The following is an 18797-nucleotide window of genomic DNA, read 5'->3' as shown; positions in this document are numbered from 1 at the left end:
CGACTATCGAAAACGCTGTTGCGCATCATCACCGTTGCGTCACCGACAACGTCGAATATTCGAAAAAACCGATCGGCCGCTCCGTCCGTCGAGAGCCATCGAATTAAACGCCATTTTAGATTACGCGATGGTACTCTTGTTACGGATCGAATGCTCAAGGTCAATCGAAGGACACCCGCCGCAACGTCATTTCCTTTTCGTCTTTCTCTCCGATGTCCGACGTTCTCCTTCTTCGCGAAATCGGACCGAAAGTAATTTCCGCTCGTCCCTTCGTTTCTTCCTCGATCGGAAATGTTGCGCAAACGCGCGCGGGATCCTTTGGAAAAGTTCGAAGAACGTCTCGTTTATAAAATCGCCATCCGCGATGGAACTCTCTGTATCGACGAACGCTACTCCGTCGAGTATACGAGTCTCGTGATAGAAGCCGTTGTTCGGCGATGTTATGTGGAACCGAGGAAGGGTGAGTCGGCAGGGGTGGGAATCGGCGGTCGCATGACACGACCGATTAACTCCGACCCGTCCGTTTTCGATGGAGAAGAGTCGCTTCGCGTGAAGAAGAATCGTCGCGAAGTACAATATCGATCATCGGCGTCCGTGGACCGCAATCCCCCGAGCCGCGCCTTTTATTTTCATAGGATGTCATTCTCGTTTCGCGGAGATCCGAGGGACAATAAGCGAAATTACGCCGACGTACCGGCTGGATATCGGTTGAGTTATTGGTGTATCGGCTATATCGAGAAAATTGGCGGTGGTCATCATCGCCATTATGAATTCTTTATTTGGACGTTGCGGCGACTGAATTACAGGGCGGCGCGGGCTACCTTGCTTACTGCTTCATATATGGACCCGTCGGTGTCGGCGATGGCGGCGAACCAACCTCGAGTCCGAACAAGCGAGCGACGATCCGCACCGGCGAACGCTCGTAGATCGAAGATCGATCGATGAATTACAGGGCCGCGCGATGCGTTTATCCTCCACCCGATCATTTGACCCATCGTCACCTCGCGCGCGGTCGCCTCTCGATATTTATGCACAGTGACACATCGGTGCCTCCTAACTACCATGCAAATTACTCGCTTTCTAAAAGTTACGGCGAACCCGCTGGAAAGCTGGCTTCTCCGCTCGGCAATCGTTCGAGTGTTCGTCGAGCCTCGGAAACCGCGTTCGTATTTTAATCGTTTTACCGCGCGTCGTGGAAACCTCCAATTTCACCGAAATCGAACGAACGAACGAACGACATTCCCGCGAAGAAAATCAATGAGAGAACGAGACACCGAAAAGGCGCCTTTCGATTCACGGAGAGGAATACGTCGGTTCTATGAAACCGACGCGTCCAGCTGGACTGTTGCCGGTCCCCTGTAAGTGCACCCTATCGGGATCATCGACGCCGTAGGAGAAACGTCGTCTTACATAATCTGGCCGGCTCGAGCAATAAAAGCGAATCATCGGTGGAAGTGTTCGGGTAGCTGACGCGTGACATCATTTATTCATTTTTCCCGCATGGTTTTCGCCGTGATCGTATCGTGTCGTATCGGGCGCGGCGCATCTTATCACCGGCGTCTCGTGTGGCGTCGGTGAACACCAGACGAACCGTAAAACGTGTAATCAACGTGCATGCTCGCCAGGCGTAATCACGCTTCTAATAGACATCCTAGATTCAGCGACGATTAATCGATCAACGGGGGCCGGTAACGACGCGTGTTTTATATCGAGATAATGGGCGACAGGCTAACGACGGGCTCATTAACGAGACTCGATATAAAATGGTTCCGTTTAGCATCAGATATTCCGCTAACAGGAAGTAGGTCGGTAATATGCTCGGGGTATCTTCTTCGCGCATCTCTGATTGCGCGAGGAGAGACTGGTCACCGATGCCTGGTTAGCATTTCTATTTACGAGTATACCCAACCCAGCCCGGGAAACCCAGGACGCGACGCCATTAAAACTTCTTCGCGCTCGCAGTTCCCCGCTAATCGCATTATCTCCGGCGAACGATAAGTCTGCGGGAAGCTCGGGAGTTGCTTCTAATTTGCTCTTGCAAGACTATCGGTCCGATTGCCTTTTCCTTTCTTTCCGTTCGTCGACTGTACCATCGAACAATTAGGCATTTCGTTGAAATGTTTCTTCGGACTCTTCGAGTGCTACAGGCTCGGTCCTAGAGGACCGGAATAAACCGAATCGTCCGATCGGCTGAAAAGCGAATTTATTTATTATTCGGTTTCGTAACAGCCCGCCGGAAAATTTGGTGCGCAATCGCAATGTTGTTGCAACTGCGCCATCCAAAGGACTAGACGAACCTCGAGGTGACTGGTTATGACGAGTGGCAGAGTTCGCGCGAACAGACGGACCGGGAAAGGCTTAATCGTTAACAAACATCTGAATAAATTACTGCTTCGGGTAAACCGTGCAAACGACTTCAAAAACGTTCCGAGAAGGGCCGCGCGCATCTATTCTTAGAGAATAATTCCACTGGCGCACGCCACCGAGAGCCTATTACCACCCTAAAAATCCGTGTCCAGCAGCTGCGCGCTCTAGATTTCTCGCGAATAATAGGAATAATAGGAATAATAGGAATAATAGGAATAATAAGAATAATAAGAGTAAAACAATCTGTTCGCATCCGTTACACTACATAGATACATTATCCTCTAATTCGCTCGTGTAATTTTCAGAAGCGTTACTCCGTACTCCTGCAAAACGATCGAAATGGTAACCGTGCAGGCATAAAACCGGTGAACCCTGTCCCCTCAGAATTTCAATTGAAATTCCGCGCGTTGGTGATTTTGTTCGGCAACTTTCTATCCACACCGGTAGATCGATTCAGCGTGGATAAACGGTTTAGATTTCGTCGAAGGGGCCAGCGCACGCTCCGAGCGTTTCCGTATTAAATGCTCGCTAATCCCGAAAGAAGTCTCGCCGTTTGGAAAAAGACAGAAACCGTGGCACGGTTCCAAGTTGGTCCGGTCTCGGACCGTTGACACCTTCTAATGAATCGAAATGACAACGATATATATGTCGGGCAGTCGGTGGAGCCGCGCGATTATAAACGTCATAACAAACCCCTTGGCCTAGCCGCTTATCTCGTATCTTGTATCTCGTATCGGTTGTCCAGCGGCCGAACGACTTACCTCGCCATTTAAATCCTTCGCCGGCCGGATCGTTAGGGGGATGAGGGTGCAGGGAAAATGTCAATTATTCCGCGCGTTTATTTTAAATGTCTCCATTTATTTAGACTCACTGTACAACAGTACCAAGTCCGTTTCACACACGCACTCTCGGGCTTCCCTTTCACGCGTCTATCACCTCGTAAACCATTAAGCGGTGTACGCGATACGGATTTACATCTTATAACGCGGTCGTAAAGCTCACTAATTAAACTGATGATCAGGTATATTGCAGTGTCCCATCTATCGTTTATAATTCATCTCGATTTTTATTCTAATCGTGTCCGACGACTCTATCTCTTCGTTTATACGTAAATATTATTCGAGGGAGAGGGGGATTGGTAAAGGGCAGGGATAAATGTTGGGGGCTCAGGAAGGAGGAACGAGGAATCGGGAGAACGAGACGTATATACAGCTTATGTACACGGGCCGAGGCTCGAGCCTCCATTTTTGTTTCTCTTCATAATTTATAATGCGCTAGAATATTTACTTAATAACTTATTCACCGATGCTTTCTCTCCCTCTCTCTCTCTCTCTCTCTCTCTCTCTCTCTCTCTCTCTCTCTCTCTCCGGATCATTTGGCTTTTTCTTTCACCATACTCCTCTCGCTACGCAATAAATACAATATAATACAGGATGTCCGCCGGCGCGCGGACCCATTTTTCTCGCTAAACATGAAACAGAAATTAGGCCCGCTCGGTTTTTCCGTTTCTTCCCTTTCCGGCGCGTAGACACTGGGCAACGGAGGTGCTTCGTTCGAATTCTTCTCGACTCTCTATAGATACCTGTGCACGAGAGATTTTCGTTACCGATCGAAACGGCAAATTAACACACTGGAACGTACCAGTGAAACGCGTTCAACTAAATCAAGTGAAATTTAACTGGGCATCTCGATTTAAAACAATACCGGTAGGCGAATTGATTGTAAATTCTGCACGCGTGTCGACTAGACGTCTCAAGTGCGATTTCTTTTCACTTGTTCCAGTTGAAACGACCGACTCGCACGAATTCAGCGCAATTACATCCCCGACTTGGAAAATTCGCTCGTGGAAAGATTACTGGACAAATTACGGTTCGTGCGACTGCGTTCTGTCGTTGCTGGCTTCGTTAACAGTGCCCTGTTACGCCTCGCTTGTCGATGGTACAGTTACATTTTTCCAACGGCGCGTTACGGTTCAAACTACGACAGCGCGAATACGGAAGAATCAAAATCAGGTAATATATTCGATCGTTCCAAAGTTTTCTTTATCTTATGAAAAATCTGCGATACAATGCCAATAGAAAGACGGACGTGATTTTTGCGGTGAGAATCGATCCCGGATCGATTTCTTCGGTTTCTCGACGCCGTTGATCGTTCCGTCGATAAAATTCTTTCGAAATAATCGCGTGCCATCCGGCCGGGGATGGTTTCTATAAATTAATGAAGTGTCTGTATACACAGGTGTGCGAGAGTTCCCTTGTTCAAACAGAATTCCATGGATGCTCGGTTTTCCCCGTGTCTACGTCGCGTAACGCGGATTCTATCTGCTCCTTTAATGCCTCTCGTAAATACCTGCGCCTTCGTCGAAAAGTTTATATCCTCCGCACAGGTGAAATGGTATCTCGGAAATGCTCGGCGAGAAGGCCTCGCCTCCGTCGACGCGTTAAAACGGAAGAGGTCTCTAAGATATCGAAAATATTATCTGTCGCAAGAGGCGGGTTTCGAGAGTCAGCTGGGACCGTGATTATTTGGCAGTTTTTCATTTGACAAAACCTTTACGATACATTCGGTTGCACCGGAAATCTCTAACGAAGCTTTTCATCTGATCGGTGGTAATCGGTAGTTATCGTAATTCTAACAGAACATTCGAATCGGATGAAAGTTACTCTTTTCTTCGGTTAAACTAGAAAATCCGACGATAGCTTGTACAAGAAAGAAGAGCTACCCGATAGCGTGTAACATCGAAGAATGGTAAAGTAAAAGTATTCTCTTGCGAAACAAGTGGTACAGATTTGCGAGACAACCGAAGATTAGCTTCGAAAGAACAGCTACGTTAATTTCCTCCGCTTTCCCCGTTCGTTCCCGTTCGCCAGACTCTCAGTCTTTGCTCTTTCGATAGAAAAAGAAAAAAAGGTTCGAAAATTTCTCAGCCTTGTTCGATCCATTCCCGTTTCACCGTCGTCGCGTGAATCGCCGACACAAACGCCGTTCTTCTTTGTACTATACCATCCCCGACTACGCGTGTTCATCTCTTCGACGAACGATCGATCCATGATCTACGATCCCAACATTCGGATTACTCATCCTTACACCCGATCCGTGACGAGGGTAGCCTTGAATCTGGTCCTCGTCGATTTCAACGGAATTACAATACCAGTTTTCCGCGTAGAGAACAGAACACGTTCGGATAGGACCAAAATGATTTATTCCTGATGCGTTCTTTTTGCAATTATTATTGAAAGTGCGCAAAGACAATGGTAAATGAACGGAAATCTCGATAGAAAAATTTCAAAAGGGGAAATCTCGATAAAAGCAGAGATTTGTATCCGATCAGGAAGAAGTCCAGAGATTCTAGACACCCGTTGCACGCCGAGAGACAATGATCGTTCGGAGGATCAACGGGAAAAGAATGCAGCCAACTGTTCGGCAACGTTGAAAGAAAACGTTCCCGAGACGCGAATGGTGAAGAATGAGATTTAACGAGACACACACCGATCGACAGGGTAGATCAGCAATCCGAGACGCAGAGCTGTTGGTCCGAGAACTCGGTCTGGCTCGAGGGGCTTTCGTTTCTCGCCGCGGCACCGGCAACATGGCCAAGGTGGCCAACGTGGCGTCGGTAGCCTACGACTTCTCGTCCATCGAGCTGGGCAGGGGTCTCTTTTTCAGGATGCCCAGGTCCTGGACGTTCTCCAGGAAGGTCTTGTGGTGCTGGGCGACCAGGAGCGGGTTCACCGTCTGCACGTCCTTCTTCAGCTCCTCCATGTCCCGCTTGAGCTTCGCCCTTCGGTTCTGGAACCACGTGATCACCTGCGCGTTGCTCAGTCCCAGCTGAGCGGCGATCTCGTCCCTGTCCGCCGGGCTCAAGTACTTTTGGTAGAGGAACCGCTTCTCCAGCTCGAAGATCTGTTGGTTCGTGAACGCGGTCCTGCTCTTGCGCTTCTTCTTCGGCTGCTGACGGTTGTTGAACAGGTTCAGGTGATTGGCTTGCTCTGGAACAGTAACGGTAACCGAGGAGATTAGAACGTGGCCGCGGACAACGCTCGCTAATGAGATTCACGCGTCGCTCGACGGACTCTGGGCTGATGAAGGTTTGCCCGAGGATTAATCTGATTTCAGGATCTACTCGTGGGAAGGCCGAGGGCCTTTCGGATAGCTCCTTTGCCGCGACCGATGCGCATTTCGTATCGTTCGAGTTCGATTTCGTTCTCTGGAATAGATAGAACGGTTACAGCCGTTGAAAATCTAGTTTCTGTCTCGAGGGGATTTTCAAAATGTCACGCATAGTTGTTCCCCGCGCTGTTGCGGTTGCCGCTGCGAGGCCGTGTTTATCGCTATCCGAAAAAGCCGCCCGAAGAAAATGATTATGCGGGATTAATAAAGAAAGGAGAACTCGGCGAGAAGCCGAGTCGGACAACGCCGGGGCAATAAAGTGGAACAGCTGGAAATAAAAGATAGCGGCACAAACGTAATTTCTGAGTCATTGTAGTGATATCCCACTTTCCCAAATTCCTCGGCGAAGCTAGAAGCTAGAAACGCCGTTGATCGCGCGGTAACTTCCATAAATACGCCTTAGATCTGCCGGCGGGCCGATTCTAATATCGAAATTTCTTAATCTCCGAACGAGAGGGGATAGAAGAGGAGAAATGCAAAACGAATCGGACATCCCCGGGCGTCTTTGAATAACCCGGGGCCCTGGACGGTCCCCTCCGCCGACACGGCCAGCTCCGAGCCACAAATCAGATGCATTTTCGAGCGACGGAAGGGATCTCTCCATAAAAATCGTATTACCTATTCGTTACGGTGCTCGGCCCGTGGAATTCCGGGACAGCTTCTTGCCCTAGGGACGCCAAAAGACCCGGTTTTGTTTTCGACGGGCCGCGAACCAATTAGAGGATAAGAGTATCGCGGGTATCGTCGCTGAATAATTAATCCGTTCGAGACCGAGCGCATACCCGAAAACACCGCGAAAACACCGCGAAAACACCGCGAAAACACCGCAGTTACACTGTACCGAGGAACTACTGTTACTTTACTAGCCGATGGATAACATTCTCGAAGGAGTAACCTAGAATTAAGATTATCGGTATTACAAAAAAATGTCAACGGTAACGGTGAAAGTGATGATTTCCGGTGTTGGCTCCTGGGGACCGTCGTTCAAAGAAATCTTACTCTCGAATGAGTTGACGGTAAAACTACCGAGCTGGAAAATTGGCTATTTTGTCTTGTCTCCTCGTGGCTTTACCCTCGCTCGGTTGTACACGAGTCGATTTCTCGATCGACTTCTCGGGAGATGATCCGTTTTCGATAATCGCGAACGAAGAGATTCGGAACGGCTCGCTTCGACCTGTTTGGTAGTTCTAGCGTCCAATTTCTACTCGGACACGTGTTTACGAAACAAGTTATTCCTCGAAGAGGAATCAGTTTTCAATAAGAAAGAAAGGTTTCTTCCGAAGCTTCTCGAATGAAAAGGAATTGCTCGAGGGAGAAAATGTGGGTTAAGAAGAACGACTCGAACGGTCCGTAACTCGGAACGGCGAGTGCTCGACTGCCTAATGCTCGATCGGTGTCCGCGCGCGATCATTGTAAGAAAACTTTAATTGGACGACAGCTTCTTGCCACGGGACACTGGAGCCCGTTCGTTCCCAGATCCTCGAAGGTTCGTCGTGGCAATTAGCCCGATCGTGTGTCGTTGAATAATTAAGCGGAATCCGAAGATTCTGCGCGAGAGAGGCTACTGTTACACGCGTTCGGATCTGTAATTAATGTCGAACAAGCATCGTCGCGACAAAAAAGAAGCTAATGGGATTACGGATCCGCGTTTTAAAGACCCGAAGACCTCGCGTGTTTCGAAGCAATTAGGAGATCGCGCCGCGGAGTAATTAAGAAGAATGATTCGAACCCGCCGCGTATGCCTGTCGCTCGCATCCAGGACTTTTCTAATGCACAATCGAAGCTCGTTTTCTAATGGTTTCCTGCGCGGAGCCGAGCGCCGAGCAATACGGAATCATCGCGAGAGAAATCTCGCGTGTAATTGGAGGACAGTTTGTTGCGTCGGGGTCTCCGTAGAGAACGGTAGCTCGCCGCGTTCAACGTAATTAAGCGGTCGCGCGGCCTGATCGATCAGGGAGAACGGTTCGACTCTCGGATCGCGATCGTCGGCACTATTTCCGCGCAGAGGTTTACGGAAGTTTCTTCGAATCGTTTCATCGAACTTTTCTATTATTCTTATGGCTAACTTATTATGAAATCGATAGACAACTACCTCGAGAGTTCTATCCACCGCGTCAAAGTTCCCACCTATTTGTATCCACGTTGCATTCGCGGTTGATTATCGTCGGAATAAATAACAAGAATCGAAGGGAATTATTAAGAACGTGGAAACGCGGCGGACGCTCGCATGGTCGATTTCATTGACGATTCAGCGATGCCGTCGACCGATTGTTATCAATGATTGTTCCCGAGCGGCGGAAAGCTAATTGGAGGACGTCGCGCCAACGACAAGAAGCATCCCGGAAAACGGAGGCGGAATTCGCGATGGCGTTAGCCATTAGGAAATAATCGAGCCGAATGACGAAAAAGAGAGGCGGTCGATGAGTCGGGGACAAGGTAGCCGAGGGAGTCCCTCCAGGATCAAAGAGCGCCGCCATCGGTCACACCTGCGCAACCCGAGTGTACAGTCCCGGTCGAAAGCTAGCCACCGCCGGCGAACAATCAGCCTTACGTAGCGAACGTAGCTCCTTCTCACGTTCCGACCCATTGAACGCACTGATCGAAACGTCTTTCTTTCGCGTTTAGTTACAAAGTGCTCTACCAGGCTCGTCGAGATTTTCAGCCGATACTAACGCATCCGACAGGTTGTACTGTTTCACTGTTGCACTGGCAATCTCGCGATCTTTCAAATCTGAAATGAACTTGTACGTTTCGTATCTTTGTATTATAGAGAAACGTTCAATGTATCGACTACTATGTATTCAAGTTGAAAACGATCGACTACTCGATCGTTAAAGCTATACAAGAAAAACGGAGGCAGCTATATACCTGTGAACTACGATAGCGACGATGATTTATACATAACCAGACAGCGGAAGTTCGCGGGGGCAGGCGTTTTCCCCGAGAGGCTGAAATTACCAATTAATTTTCCTGCCGAACGGTTTCCGCAAATTCAAAGTAAAATGGAACAGTATTGAGCATGATTACAAGTTTACGTTGCATTAATATCTCGACGATTCTTATACCCCATAAATGATTCAATTTCCGCACTCGATACACACGTGGATACGCGTACGTAGATGGGCGTAGATTGCAAACGCGTCGTTATCGTGCCGATAGAACGCTGGCCAGGGACCGATGGGAGAGAAAAATGGCCGAAGATTCGCATAGGATGAATCGGTAATAACTCAAAGAGGAAATCGAGGAACGGTCCCGATCCCGAGCCGCTTAATTCTATGTAAATTAGACCCCGAATGAAGCCAACCTCGATAAATCGTTGGGCGATTTCCGTGGTCGAAAGAAGGACGCTCTATCCACGGAGAAGATGGAAGATGGAGGATGGGAAGGTTTAATTAAATCCTCCGTGGCGCGTTCTGCCAGGCGAAACCCGGAACGGGACGTCTCGCGATTCGGAAAAGAGACACCTAGGAATTATCGTCGTCCCGGCGGAATTTTGCTCGTATAGCGGAATATGGAGAACCCTTTAATTACAAATTGCATCGCTCTCGCGTCCTCAAGCCCAGCCGCGATTTCATCGTCACTGGGTACGTTACGTGTTCTAGGAAGTTTCGCAGACAGCGTCGACACCTGTCGGTCGAGTCGCGTTCGTTAGCATTGCTATTGCTGATCGGTCGCGAATGTCGATTAACGTAACGCTTCCTCTGGTGCAAGCCGATTCTCGAGGTTGCCGTTGCCAAGTTGGATTCCCGGATGGATCGCTCGTATCGAACAAACGCTTGTCGCTCGATATAAATAGACGGCGTAGTTATTTCGATGATGGACGAGCGATCCGGGCTTAAACAAATTTCATTCTCGTCCCTCGATTTACGACGCAACAAGACTAGACGCTCGAGTCCGAGGGTAACGATTCTAACCGCATTTTCGCCGGTAGTTCCGACAGCTATCGGCCGGATAATATCTATTACGATCTATTACGGCGACGAAGATTGCTCCGCTAACGGTTCCACGGTGGCGCGCCGGTGAGACGCGAGAGGCGGTCGCGGCAGGCAACGCGGGCAACGCGGGCAACGCGGGCAACGCGGACGGCAGATTTACGCCGAAGCTTGCACCTCGTTCGCATTTCCCGGGCGGCGGCCGTTTTTCGCGGTGGACACACGTTCGGAACGGCTTTCTAAACCGCGCCGGAAACGACTTAATTACCGGCCGGGGGAAATTTAATGCCCGTCGAAAGCGCTATTACGTCGCCGTAAAACACGCGGATCCATCGTCCATCCCGGCTGTTTATATCTCCGGCGATCCCGATTATTTTTTGCCCGGCCACGGAACCGTCTAATTGTACGCGGGTTTTAGCCGGCGCACCGCTCGGGACAAGTGTCAGCTCTAATTACGACCGTCCCAGCTCGTTTACCTCGGAAATTACATCTTCCCGGTGCCACTTGATCGTCCATGGATCGGAAAAACCTCGGAGAGGAATCGGAGAAAAATCGGACGCGCGGATCCTACGACCGCCAAAGTCGCGGACGGTTCCCAGGCTGAGGATTAAAACGAATTCGAGGTATGCGCATGCTACGTCCGGGAAGATGGCCCGTTCCTTTATAACCTTTTCGCTCTTTCGGGCCCACCATTTTCCGCTAACTGTACCGCCACTTTTCCCCTTGCAACCGGTCAAATAATTGGCTAGAAAATAGAGGTAAGCAAGTTAGACGATGCATACTTCGAGTGGAAACGGATTAATCGAACTGCGTAGTTTCAGTTCGGTCATTTGACGACGTATGGTTTAATGATTTTTTCTGTTTCGTCGAGCCATAACGCCTTCCGCGCAAGAATCAGCTGTGTCATCGAAAGACCGACACCCGACGATCGACGCGTTAAGCAATTCTAATCTCCGCCGAGATTATTTTGCACGAGCAACCGAGTCGAATGATCGTAATTCATTCGACTAACCGATAATTAGTTGTAAATGTTTTTACATTGCATGTAGCATGAAATAAATCGGTAACATTCAGCAAGATAAACGCGCAAAGAGCGATATCTCGCTGGTCGATTAAGTAGTTTGATAGTCTATTTTCTGCTTTACGTGCGGCTCGCCTCGCGAAATCGTTAAACGCGTTAAACGCTTCGAGCCGGGGGAAAAAAGGAGTTGGGTGCCTGAGAAATTGATTGTTTTTAATCGGTTCTAAACGCGCTTTGTCCCGTTGCAATCGCGTTGTCCTCGCCGCGCCGTTTGCACGCACTAGCCTTTCAGTTCGCGCGCGAACCTAACTGCGAACGGCTCGCGCGAGGCTCGATTAGCGATCGGCGGAATGCGGATGTTCGTGCACACCAATATTTTTCCAGATAGTAATGATTATGGAGGAATTACAGTTAAATGAAATAGGTAATGTTTTCTGTGTTAATTGTTTCGGTGAGTTAAGAATAATCTGACACTGTATTAAATTCTATGGAGTCGTGCGTTTCACTGATTTCCCCGGACTTTTACGAGCTATAAATGCGTAATGATTCGCAATCTAAGTAATTGGAGACGCGTCTGCTTTGTACATTTTTCCCACAGCACATTTTCATGCTACAACAGTATCCTCGGATTAACGGCGGCACCGTCTATGTGATATATCCTACGCCGGACGTATCTATTTGCCACGAAATCTAACGAGTCGTTGAAACGCTCTTCGCGAAATCTTCCCATTCGAACGGAAGGAAAGATCCGAGTAATTTCGAGCAAGTGTATCGTATCGTAAACTGCCGTATAGAATTCCCTTTCCTTGTGCTTTCCTTCGATCGTTCGGTTGCACAGGAAGAGAGTTGTTTTCGTGGAGCAAGATATTGTGTCGAAAGTTCTCGGTCGATTCCAGTGAGAAAATGTCGTTCCTCGTGCCGCATTCTTTCGGCGAATCTAATTCGGTCGAGAAAAGTGGGCAACAATTTTGTCGTCGGCCGTCCATTTTGCCGGCCAGAAATACGGTGGTGGCGGTCGAGGAAGGAGAAGCAGCGGAACGCGACGCAGAAACGACGAACGGAAGGAGCTCTCGGCGGAGGAGCCTCGCCGAGATATTAGTTTCTGCGGTCGGCTCTCCGCGGAGATTTAATTCGTTTGATGTTCACGAATTCGCCGCTTCGGCTGTCCTTTCGCAACCCCTTCCCGGGCTGGCGGGCTCTCGGGCTCTCGGGCTCCCGGCCGCTCGTCTCGGCAGCGTCTCCGCCGGCAGTCGTCGATCTCTCCGACTCGCGGATTTTCTCACCTTTCTTTGTGATTATACGGGGCCCCTCGCGTTTAGCCGCGATCCACTCTTCTCGCCTCCCCGTTCGCCCCTCTCGGCACCGGTCCCTTTCGAGGCGAGAGGGGCGAGCACGCTGCTGGCTTTTCAGACGGCGCAGCGAATGCGAAAGCTGCTTAATGACTGCGCGCTGCCTCGGAGATTCTGCACGGTTTCGAGCTTCGGTTTTCGGATACCTTTCGCTCCTCTACCTGCTTGGATTTCGATTGGGTTTATTGCAGCGGCCATCTTTCTTCGGGTTTTAGCTTAGGTTTCGGGGAAGAACGAATGGGAGGATAGGTCGGAATGCTGCGACAGGCTGCTGAATCTTCGAGAATTTTCAATTTCAATAGTTCGTAGCCATTTCGAGCTTTCGAGTTCTGCTCGATCGACGAACGTGGACGTCTGCTACCTTATCGATCACTCGTTTACATATTTATAGATGTAAAACAATTACCACGGACGATAATACCACCAATTCTTCCTCGGCAACCCGACAAACCGAATGACTTATTGTTGGAACACCGTGAAATCTACATTTCTTCCCATACAACTCGCGTTGGAAAGTACCGCTTCATCATTAGCAGCGGGGTCTCGAGCAGAAAATTCCGGATGTTCGGGACAGGGTTCACGTGTTCCGCCGCGGTATCGACCCTTGACACAGAAGCTCGACCTGGCGATCGTTGCGCGATGAAGCAACGGCGTTCCATCCTCGTTCGAACGGTCAAGTCGACACGCGAGGACCGAGAACCGTCGAAAAGAACCAGCGGGAAGAAGGATCCGCGAAAAGAAAGAAAGGAAGGGAGAAAGGAAGGAAGGAAGGAAGGAAGGAAGGAAGGAAGGAAGGAAAGAAAGGAGAGAGAAAGAAGAGAGAAAAAGGAAGAAACGGTAAGAGGTGAAATTCCAAGTGCACCGGTTGCGCCTAGGCACGTATCAATTGCGAGCCGACACGCCAATTGGCGTGCGGAAACGCGGCTGCCGGCGCGCCGCTTCGAGTGCCAACGCGGTGACTTCCGCTTAAAGGACGTCGTACGTCTGCGGATTAACGCGTTAAAATGTGATTTACGTTGATGCGACCGTAGATGGTGCATTCGAGGACGACGACGACGACGACGACGACGACGACGACGACGACGGCAACACTCGGCGACGAATGACGACGCCGCGTTTAATGTATTCGCGGTCGTAATCTCGGAGCTGGGAGGCTGCTACCAGTAGACGACTACAGGCCGCCTCAGCTTAACGAAGTTAATGAGCCACGACCACCTCGATCTCGCTACTTTGATACAGCTGTCGCGATACAAGCGAATTGTCGGTCCATTTTTAGAGCCAACCAAAGGGGAGGGAACTTGCTAGAGTTCTCCGATAAAACCGTGTAACGTTAATGAAGGATCTTGGAGGCTTGCTAATAGCCTATATGAAATTCGAAGCAAGTGGGTTTGCCTTTTCAATGTTTCTTAACCGGTTGTCGTTCGTCCTCGATACGAAAGAATCGAGAAATAAATGCGATGTTTTCAAACTAATTAGGATTTCTTTATTTTACAGATTTATCGAGCAACTGTTGTACGATATCGGGTAGATCCTTGGAAAGATTTTGTACGCGGACGTGCTGCCAACGAGTTGCCGCGAACCAGGTAGAACCGGACAGGCTCTGTAACCGAGTAACATTTCGGCAGAGTCACCCTATAAAGTTAATCGAAACGTTGCTCGTGGTTGCTTACGCGGAGAGTTCTCGGGATGTGAAAGGAGAGGGTTCGTTTCTTTGGCTGCAGCGGGTGGTCCGCGCCCTCTGCTGCTAGAATTCAGGGTTTAACGCGTAAAGATCGGATCTTGCCGTTTCAAATGCATTCCAAAGGATATTATTCGTTCTAATGACGAATGAATAGGCGTACACGTATAAAATGCACCGTTTCCCATTAAGTAGATTCATAACTCATCGGCATTCAGTACCTTAAGAGGATTAAACAAAACGTCTTAATAAAGCTTCAACGTAAACGCAAAGTTTTCATAATAAAGCGCGGACAACTATTGGAGCGTTTAATGTACACAATTTGAGGATAAATCCTCTTGAGAGAACAGTGTAGAAAAATTCCTATAGAACTGCAACGTTCGAACGTTGTATTAACGGACACCAGTTATATTAACGGAAAAAAGGGTGTTAAAGGTATGTTAATGTAAGCACCAATGAAAATATCGAACGCGTCGTTCACGTAAAAAATGAATTAGAATTTCAATCGGTCCATGAGCACTGATTAATCGAAGTCGGTCGGACGACAGCGCGCGGCGCATAGGAGAAGCGAGCAGTTGGCGGCGGCCATTTTGGTTCCGCTCGGGCAGAAATCACTCGAGTATAGTAGCGTCGGAGTTAAGAGCCGCGACGATCTTGAAACGATGCGACGAGCCGCAGGTTTAATGGATTATTTGGTAACAGTTTCTTGTTAGCCGGCTCTGATACGGTCAGAATGATATCTTGTTGCAACCGCAGGCCTTTGACGGTTCGTTAACGCGCCGAGGAACAGATCCGCTTCGATATTTATAGATCGATCGAAATTCGAACCGTTTCTCTCGAACGAGACGGAATAAAACTGGAAAATCGGGCCGCAGCTTGGTCCGCGATCATAACCGCAAGTGTCCACCGAAAAGATCGATCGACAGAAAAACCGCTTCGTTTATCCGCCGATCGAATTCCGCAAGGACAAGGATGCCGATCGCTCGAAAGTGCAAACAAGTACTTAGGTATTGACTTATCGGAAAACACAAAAGCTTCCGGCGTTTCTTGCATCCCGTTTCTTTCCCGAACAAACGACCGAGATCTTCTTACGTCACCGAGCCGCTAACGCGGAAGTATTTTGGCTAACAATGTTTCACAATTCACCGAGCAACCGGCCATTTGGTTCACGGAAAAAGAATCGATTTCTTTCGGCGTGTTTCTTTAATCGAACAAAGAGGCGTGACTTCGCGTTAATGGCGACACGGTAAAATCGACTTTGTAAAATAACGCTCTCACCGTAACAGTCTAAAGTAACGATCGAGCGATTCGATTCTATGTAAATCGATCGTCAAGTGTTTTTAATACGTTCCTTTTTATTCAAGGAAAGAGGAATTGTATTGTGACGCAACACGATTATGCTTGACAGCAGAGTTATTTCAGTGGAAAACTAGCAATTAAAAATCATCCTCCACGATATTCTTCGATCGATAAGCCGTTAAACGCTTCGACTGATTTGCCGGTATTTATTGTACATTGTAATGCGAATCGATTGAAATGTTAATGGACAGGCTCGTGTACCGATTTGCAAAGATCAAGCGAGTCGGTTGCTCGACGATTCTAATGCGAAAACCGGCGAGAGTCGCAAAGATGTTCGAGGAACGTCGAGCGACAGTGCGCGTGATTTTTGGAGCGAGACGGAGACCGAGCGAAATCGAAGGAGGACCGGGATCAAGACGAAAGGGAACGAAAGAGGGAAAACGTTGGTGTCCAATAAAGCCCGGCCCGCGGTCGATCGAGTCGAGTGGCTCCGCGTTCCCATAAATCCATTGTACCGTGATAAGTGGGAAATTCGAAGGCATCTTAATCGCGCAGCCGGACGATTTATTCGCGTGTTATCGCGGATAAGGCGATGCATTGGTTGCCACGTGAAACGTTGAAGCGCTTTAATGCTCTTCGGTTTCAGCTCGGCAGCTTTCATTGGCGTTTAAGAACAGCATCCCCGACTGTATTGCGCCGACCGTTTCGCCTTTGGAAAAGCAAAAGGATCTTTTAGAGGTAGTCATCGACGATATCTGCGTTTCAACGTTTCAATCGTCTGAATCGTTTCGAAAGGGAGAGAAACCTTTCAATATTGTCCCGAAAGGTACCGTTAAATCTGTACTGACTACCGTGAAACAATATTCCGCTCACTGGATTTTTCTATTCTCTACCGTCGCGGTAGAACCACTCTCAGAAAGACGATGAAAAGCCTCGCCAGGAAAATTCCTTAATTTCCATATTCGAACTTTCAACGATCCGTCAAAGAAAATCCAAGAGTCTTCCTGGAAGGCGACAGTCGCGACATCCGCTATCAGAGGCGCTCGTTAGAAAATCCGGCGGCGGCGGCACGCGTCGCCGGTTCCACGAATATTTGGCTAATAGGTCGTTCGCTCGCGACGAGCCGTCCAACGAAGGAATATACGAAGGGACACGTAAAAAGAGGCGGGACAAGCGACACCGTGGAGCAATTTGGAAGTGTCTTCCGTCGGTCGACGGTCATTTGTCTCCCGGGGGCAACCATGCGCGCCGCTCGTTCCCTTTCTCGTTCTCGTTCTCTTTCTCTTTCTCTTTCCGTTGCTCCTGCTCCGTCTCTTTCTCTGTCCGTTTCTCGTTCCCTTTGCGCCTTTCCATCGGCGTTTCTCGGTCTGTCCCGGTCTCGGCGACCCTCTTTTTCCATCCCGCGGCCTGCTCCCGGGAACTCTCGCCCCTCGCTCCCCTCCGGCGAGCCCGAGGGGCTTTGCCCACATGTCAACGATATATTTTCTGCCGGGCCACAAATCGTTTAGCGGGTAATTTTGAAATTGGAACACTTATTTAGTCGTTTAGGCCCAAGGGCACGACTGGTCGGTCCCGCTCACGAAGATTTATCGTTTGGTTTTTCGCCGCTTCGCGATTGTTCACGAATTTTCGGGCCGGTGTGTTTCGTCGACGGTTCGACAACAAAGTGGAACGAGAATAATAATATCGTCCGACTGTGAATTAGTTTTTAGTTTTTTCGTTGCGGGCACGCCGAGCACGCAGTTTTCGCGAGTCGAAAGGTAACGCCTCGTCGAGAGACACGGAGATCCATTCCATTCGCGTTGATAACGTCTTAACCGCCGGTGTATTTTATTACGACTAAGTGGCGTGTCAAATGTTTAATATCGGTCTTCGGATCGATAAAACAGAGCACCTATATCCCTGCTCTACCTATGGCACCTATTGTCCAGTTTGTTATATAATTACGAACAACTAATGGCACGTTCGCGGCAGCGGCGATTTTCTCTTGCGTTCCGTCGTTGTTTTACTCTTCTCGTCAGTAACTGACCTTTTCTGATTGCTGTTATCGAGGGAAAGTGGTTCAATATGAAAACCGAGGAAAATGTTGGGCCACTGTAGCTTGGCGACACGGATGTGTCTATGATAAATGGGAAATCCGACGTGGCGAGCGTGCTTCTTACCACGATGCAAATTGATACGTCGAAAGGGTTATTCGTGCCAGTGGTAGCGGATCAATTTATCGATCCCTTTGCTATATCCCTTTGCTTATACACGTTCGTCAATATTCATCGCTTTTGAGCGTTGCATTGATGCAGGAAGTCGCGATGAAATGCTCCTCTACCCACATACGCTAGTATCGTGACCGTCTTTCGCTCGGTGACTCGGAACATTGCTTCGGACCGTTGAAAAATGAATTTGGTTCCTCTTAATAGAAACGATATCTATGATTATTCTTCGAGGAAATTATTCACAAGAAAAATACCAATTCAAAATGAGTCTCTAGAATATCGGTTTACTATTACCGTCGTTAATTATAATTCTTGTTTACATATTTGAAAGAAAGAATTCTCTCGGAAGGACAATTACAAGTGCCCAATGTACCGGAAAAAAAGGATTATCATTCGAAAGCGATTGATCCGACAAAGAATACAAAAACGCATGCATATTCAAGGATCCTTGGCTCGGAAATTAATCTGATTACGAGCTCGCATAAGTAGCCTGTTGAAAAGGGTAATGGAATGGTTGCCCCGATGGTGAATCGACCAATCACCGGCTAGACTGATACGAAATTACCGGTTGGCAGGGTTCGGTAGGGTCCTATGATTCTTTTTTACTCGGCTATTTGTTTCCATAGCATGCGCGACACGTGACGCGATCGATAAAATAACTCTCTCTCTCTCTCTCTCTCTCCGTCTGTCTCTTTTTCCCGGTGTTTTCTAGCCTCGATCCAGTTGCGGCGCGGCGCGGCTCACAGGTGCGTGTGCACACTCGGCGGTCGC

At 48.8% G+C, this 18797-nt stretch overlaps 1 protein-coding gene and 1 long non-coding RNA gene across 2 annotated transcripts in view; one reads left to right on the top strand and one right to left on the bottom strand.

Annotated features, from left to right (window-relative positions):
• Positions 1 to 3672: 3672 nt before the first annotated feature.
• Positions 3673 to 18797, bottom strand: part of LOC116429877 (uncharacterized) — a 63685-nt gene continuing 48560 nt past the window's right edge. Inside the window, exon 2 of the mRNA XM_031983329.2 lies at positions 3673 to 6356. Within this exon, the coding sequence (XP_031839189.2) occupies positions 5989 to 6356 (368 nt within the window). The 3' untranslated portion in view covers positions 3673 to 5988. The remainder of the gene's footprint in view (positions 6357 to 18797) is intronic.
• On the top strand, positions 10652 to 14434 carry LOC143174195 (uncharacterized). The gene is made up of 3 exons (XR_012997949.1): positions 10652 to 11092; positions 13231 to 13676; positions 14334 to 14434. It is a non-coding gene; the product is annotated as an uncharacterized LOC143174195 (long non-coding RNA).

Source organism: Nomia melanderi, chromosome 2, assembly GCF_051020985.1.
Source record: "Nomia melanderi isolate GNS246 chromosome 2, iyNomMela1, whole genome shotgun sequence".
Classification (NCBI taxonomy): domain Eukaryota; kingdom Metazoa; phylum Arthropoda; class Insecta; order Hymenoptera; family Halictidae; genus Nomia; species Nomia melanderi.
Note: the sequence above shows the minus strand (reverse complement) of the source record. Positions and strands in the feature narration are given on the sequence as shown.